The sequence below is a fragment of the Neomonachus schauinslandi genome, chromosome 5 (assembly GCF_002201575.2).
Source record: "Neomonachus schauinslandi chromosome 5, ASM220157v2, whole genome shotgun sequence".
Lineage (NCBI taxonomy): Eukaryota > Metazoa > Chordata > Mammalia > Carnivora > Phocidae > Neomonachus > Neomonachus schauinslandi.
Genome location: NC_058407.1, coordinates 51,285,233 through 51,291,454, shown reverse-complemented (window position 1 = coordinate 51,291,454; position 6,222 = coordinate 51,285,233). Strand labels below are relative to the sequence as shown.

General features: G+C 50.0%; 1 protein-coding gene across 1 annotated transcript in view; it reads left to right on the top strand.

The window, feature by feature from the left end:
• Positions 1–1,556: 1,556 nt before the first annotated feature.
• The window catches only part of RASSF3 (Ras association domain family member 3), a 68,874-nt gene continuing 64,208 nt past the window's right edge, over positions 1,557–6,222 (top strand). Inside the window, exon 1 of the mRNA XM_021678630.2 lies at positions 1,557–1,822. Within this exon, the coding sequence (XP_021534305.1) occupies positions 1,712–1,822 (111 nt within the window). The 5' untranslated portion in view covers positions 1,557–1,711. The remainder of the gene's footprint in view (positions 1,823–6,222) is intronic.

The following is a 6,222-nucleotide window of genomic DNA, read 5'->3' as shown; positions in this document are numbered from 1 at the left end:
GGCTTTTAATGTTGCAGTATCTTTAAAATGGGCTCTAACTCCGAGGCCTGCCTCTTGCAGTTGTGAATCACTTGGGGTAATGCACAGCTTTGCAAGCTGGGTGTGTAAGCCTGAAGGTGGAGCAGGTTTGCAATCCTTCCTTCTGCCTGGGGGTATGTTGACTCAAGAGCCAGCTCGCCCCTCCACTAGCGCATAAATGGGCACAGCTGACTGGGGCCAAGCAGAGGACCTAGAAGGGTCTCTGCAGACCTTCAGATAAACAGAAAGCAAATCAGAATGGCCCCAGCCCTACCACCTACAGCTACTTTGCTCTTTAAACCTCAGCTGCTCTGGGTGTAAAATGAGCATAAATCAGTACTAACTACTTTAGAGTTGTTTTGAGGATTAAAGGAAATATGCATTATATATCTTTCTTGCATAGAAAGTTAAACGATAATGGGTGAAAATTCTCTTTTCTAACCCTTCTCTTCCTCTTTTAATGAAACCTCTTCTAAAGCCTGCTCATCCCAGCCGTGGCGGTGAAGCTTCAAAACAACCCCTTTTCAGTCAAGATCTCTGCAAGGAAACTAGTATGATTTAAATCAGTTCAATAACACCAAGGTGTAAACGACTGGTAACCACAGGGGGCTTGCCAGAAAATTTTGCATTCTAAAAGAAGATTAACTGGAAGGATTTCAGAAAATATGGATTTTCTTTTTTTGGTAGGAGGGTGAATAGAATTCCCTGAACCCATTACCCCGACACAGAAACCATGCCTTGTAGGAACGTGGGAGGGGACATCGAAAACGCACATTTAATTAAAAAGTTCTTGAACCACAGAACGAATTCACCCTCCACCCCCTTCACCAAGGGGCCTCTAAGATCATAACGACCTTGGCCGTCCTTATCTGAGAATGAACCTTCGCTAGAGAGAAGGCGAGAGGGAAGACCGAAGCTCAACTGAATTACCAGAAAGGATGTTTTCATTTGAATAAACTCTACCCAGTTGTTACCTCCCCACTCCTCTCCGCTAACTTTTAAACCCTTCTGGAGGGGCGAGATGCTGGGGTTCAGGGCGAGGCGAAACGGCCGCCAGAGGCCCGACGGACTGGGGGATCCCCGGCGGGGCAATCTCCACTGCCGCCCGCTAGACCCCGGGAGGGGCAAGCAGGGCGGGGACAGCGGCGAAAGTTCCCTGGTCTGCTCCGGTCCTCCCCAAAACCCGAGCTAGCGGAGTGGGGGGGCGGGTAGCCGGATCAGAGAGGACTTGGCAGTTTCCGGGAGGCTGGGGAAGCGACCCGGGGCACAGCCCGGCCAGACGCCGCGGTCGCAGTGGGCGTTCTGGGTTGCACAGACACTGCTGGGAAAAAGCAGGCTGGGAGGGCCGGCCCGCACCACCCCCACCTGCGGCCGCGCGGGGAGTGCCCGGACCGCGTGGGCACAGCTCCCAACCTCCCGGGGAGGGGCACAGGGGGGAGGGCGGGGCCCCGGGAGGCGGGGTCGCGAGGCGCTCGGAGGCTAAAGCCGCGCCCGGAGGCTGGCGGGGAGGTGGCGGGAGGTGGCGGGAGGGGCCGGGAGGGCCGGAGTGAGCGGCGGCCGCAGCTGCAGCAGGACGGCCCGCCGGCGGCTTGGGGCCCCGCGCCGGGAACCTCGCGGGGCGGGCGGGCGCGGCACCCCCTGCCTGGCCGCCTGCGCCCCGGGGAGGCGGCCCACGTGCGACGGAACCAGCAGCATGAGCAGCGGCTACAGCAGCCTGGAGGAGGACGCCGAGGACTTCTTCTTCACCGCCAGGACCTCCTTTTTCAGGAGAGCGCCCCAGGGCAAGCCCCGCGCCGGCCAGCAAGTGAGTGGCACGCGCGGCGGGCGCCGCAGCCGGCGCCCATAGCTCCCGGGATCCCCGATTCCACGTGTATCAGTGGGGCGCGCCGGGCATGCCCGCGGGGAAGGAGGGGGGGCGGCCGAGAAGGGGCTTCTGCCTTTTGGGATCCCCGGGTCGTGCCTGGAGGTCGTGCACGTGGGCGTGCACGGGGGCGGCCAGCGCGAGGGAAGGAGGTGGAAGGGCGGGAGACCGAGGGCCCGCTCCTGCCTTCCGCGCCAGATGGCCTCTGCGGCCCTGCTTCGGGCGGCGGGCTGCGGGACAGCACTTCTGAGAGCGTGGAGGCGTCCCCGGCCACTCCCGGCGTTTCCTCTGCGTCCGGGCAGTCGGTGGTCGGGGTCCTGGCTCCAGCCTCCACTGGGAGTCGGTTCAGTGGGTAGTGAGCCCCCGAGTGGCTTGGGGGCCATGGTAATAGCCAGGGGTGGCGTTGGCGACCTGGCCTCCGCTACCTTCCGGGTCCAGCACCTTGGTGGTGGTGGTGGGGGTGGGGACGACAGCAGGCGCTCCCTAGACCTTGGTTGCGGGAGTCAAGGTTGTGCGTTTCCTGCAAAGTCAAGTTTATGAGTGCCTTCAATGTTTTGCAAACAAGTTCCGGTGCTAGGTAAATACCAGCAGGCTAGAGCTGAGCCTTAGGCCGGTTTCTTCCTTTTTTGGAGGAATCATGCCGTGGGAAGTATGACTTGGTAAAAGATGGGAAGGGAACTTGGGCCGGTTTCGCCGACCCGGACTGTATTTCCCTGGAAGGCTTTCCCGAAGCGGGTCACTTGGGGTGGACTTCTCAGTCCCGCGCGTGAACCCGCGGCCTCCTGGCCCGGGGAGTCACACCAGGAAGCCCTGCCAAACCAGCCGTGCTCACATCAGATTAGTGAGGCTGTAATGGAACAAATTTGTTGCTCTTCAACAAAAGGCGCTCCCCGGACCATTGCTATTAGAATTCGTCCTGGAGACTGGAGGCAAGGAAAATCGTTCAGGGCCGCATGATGAGTTATGGGAGGGGTGAGGATGGAGTAATGTGTCAGTAATGTTTCCTCGCCAGACCTTTTAAGTTTACTTAACCACTTTCTGAGGTCAAATTTCTTTTTATGATTCGGAAGTTCTAGTCTTTGCAGCCTCTTAATCCCAAACCAGAAGGAGGGGGAGAGGGGATGGTGAAGGGCAAGAGTGAAGTCAAGTGCCCTTATTCAGTAGCAGGTAATCCTGAGTGAAGTTCTGGGGCGGTAGTCTGTCCTCTTTATTGTTTCGAAGGCTTAGGGCTGTGCTCTTTACTAGTCATTTTGAGCGATGACTTAGCTCAGGCTGCTGTGACAAATGCCATAGACTAGGTGACTTAAACACAAATATTTCTCATAGTTCTGGAGGCTGGAGGTGGATCTCGGTGCCTGGCTGGTTGCTTGGGTTTTGGCGAGGACCCCTTGGCTGGGAGACCGCTGACTCCTTGCAGTGACCTCCCATGGAGAAAGGGCTAATTTTCTTCTTGTAAAGAAATTGATCCCATCGTCGGGGCCACCTTCATGGCCTCATTACCTCCCACAGGTCCCACCTCCAAATCCTTTCGCATTTAGGGCTTCCTCATATCAGTTTTGGAGTGGGGGTCCACAGACATTCATTTCATAGCAACTGATCCTTTATTTTCGGTAGAGTGTATTCTAATGGCATGAGTTTGCTCTGAGGTTTGGAAGGTAGAAATACTCTTCCTCTCTGTTGGTTAGGGAAGAATTGCTTTTCCTTGTGCTTCTGTCACTTGGCTCTTCTCTCTTGGCCTCTCCTGTCTTTCTTTCCTCTACTTTGTATTTTCTCCTGCCTCTTAACGCTGCTGTCATCATTTGACTAGAACTTGACAGAGGTGGTTGTGCTCCTTTGAAGTTGATTCCAGAGGTGGCTCTTCTCCAGAAAACTTGCTGGTTCTCAGATTCTCTTGGTATGTGATGCTCCTTCACAAGGGCCAGAATATCCAGTTAGAATTGTGGGAGAATGTTTTAGTGCTTTAAAAAATAAAAATTTCTCTTTTTTCTACGTTTAGACATACAGTGTTTCCGTTCATTAATCTAGCATATATATTACATAATGTAACTTAGCTTTTAGAATTAGTTTAACATTAATATGTATTTTGGAGTATTGTGCTGAAAATCAGGACAGTAAGACCTAGTTCTTTGCTTGAAGGGCTTGTTCTGTATATTCTGAAGCTTTATTGCCTGTGTGTTCCCCCTCCTAACGATAACACATGGCAAGGTGCTGAGTTACGGGACTTACTTGCCAGGTGGCAAAAGTGTTTGAAACTGAATTTTTGTGGGCATTTTGGTTAAATTGACTGAATGAGTGTGTTAAATTCCTGATGAGATTTGTGAGTTAAAGAAGTAAAACTCACAAATATAAAGCAAGGCATTCTAAGTATAGAACATTTCTTTTACCTAAGGTTAGATAATAGGTAAGCCTATTTCATTTTATTTATTTTCTTTTTATTATTATTTTAAGCAATCTCTACTCCCAGTGGGGCTTGAAGTCATGACCCCGAGATCAAGAACCAGCCAGGGGTCCTGCGTTTTCCATTTTATTATGCTGGTGATTATAAGATTAAGATAAGCATTTCTAACAAAGCATAAAAGTGAAATTTATCCTTTCTCTAGAAAGGTGGAAAGAGAGATGTTGCTATAAGGATCTATTATTGCTAATAGTAAATTTTTAAAATTTTTTTAATTTGTAAGTTTTAATTTTTTTGGTGCTGAACCACCTGGTGAAAAAGCCAGGAAAATTCAGTTTCTAGGACTCCTGGAAAAATACCTAGAGAGAGCAAGATGTTTGTGGTAAATGCAGGGTGGAGAAAAAGGGGGAGGGGGATGAGGAATTTCTTTTCTTCTGTTGCCAGGCAAAGAACATAGCCCAACTTCTTTCTGTCTCCAACAAAAACAAAAATCTTTCGGTTATAAGGAAAATGTTACCCTTTTCTTATGTTGGTACACTCTTAAAAAAAAAAAAGAAGAAAAGGCTTAAAAACCTGTCTGGAGGTTAGAAACAGGAATGAGAGGAGGCCTTTTTTGTGGCAGTTTGGTTGTCATGTTTATAGCTGTATCCCTGGGGCGTCCATTGGTACCGGAAACACAGTGATTGCTCAGTGAATATTAGTTGTATGAATGAATGCTTTCCTCATTTGATAATAATTGGCTCATTACAGGTTTTTCAAATGTACCCTATCTTATGATTGTCCCAATAACTCCCTGGAAAATTAACTTAATGAAAGGTAAGACCTTGTTAAATGATTCCCCAAAGGGCCCACATACTTTCCTTTTGGTTAATTCTCAGCCACCCCCCCCCAATTTTTTTTTTCTTTTTGAGAAAGAGAGCACATGCACCTGTGTGTGCGGGGGGGGCTGCAAAGAGGGAGAGAGAATTTTTTTTTTTAAGATTTTATTTTTATTTATTTGACAGAGATAGCGAGAGCAGGAACACAAGCAGGGGGAGTGGGAGAGGGAGAAGCAGGCCTCCCGCCGAGCAGGGAGCCCGATGCGGGGCTCGATCCCAGGACCTGGGATCATGACCTGAGCCGAAGGCAGACGCTTAACGACTGAGCCACCCAGGCGCCCAGAGAGAGGAAGAATCTTAAGCAGGCTCCACGCCCAGAGGGGAGGCCACTCGGGACTCCTCTCACAACCCTGACATAATGACCTGACCTGGAATCAAGAGTCAGACGCTTAATAAACCGAGCCACCGAGGCGGGTACCCTCCTCCCCCAAATTTTAAAATTTGATTTTCTCTTTGCAGATAATGGACATCTATAATTTAGGATTTTCTTAAAAAGACCCCCTATTCCGTATATATGTTCATTACAGTGTTCATAACTCATGCTTGTGGATCCAGTGTTGTTTCATGCAGAACCGAGAATGTGGGCAGTTCTGTAATTCATAATTCTCTTTTTCTACACATTCAGACTTCCAAGAGTAGAAATGGACTAAAATTATTAATATAATCTATTGGAACGTAACTTACTCCATAGCTAAGGTAATCACTTTTCTTTCTGAGCCTTGGCTAGTTAATAGAAATAAGGAAATGAGACCCACTCTTTGCTTTAGCAGTAGGATAGTTAAGAAGTTTTTTTTTTTTTTAAAGATTTTATTTAGTCACTTGAGAGTGAGCGAGCAAGTGAGAGCGAGCGCATGAGCGAACACACACACACAGATGCACACACACACGCACGCATGCTGTGGGGGGGGGGTGGTGGTAGAGGAAGAAGCAGATTCCCCACTGATAAGGGAGCTCCGTCCCAGGACCCTGAATCATAACCCAGACTGAAGGCAGATGCTTAACTGATTGAGCCACCCAGGTGCCCTGAATAGTCAAGAAGTCTTAAAATTGTCTCTGAGCCACTCACACTT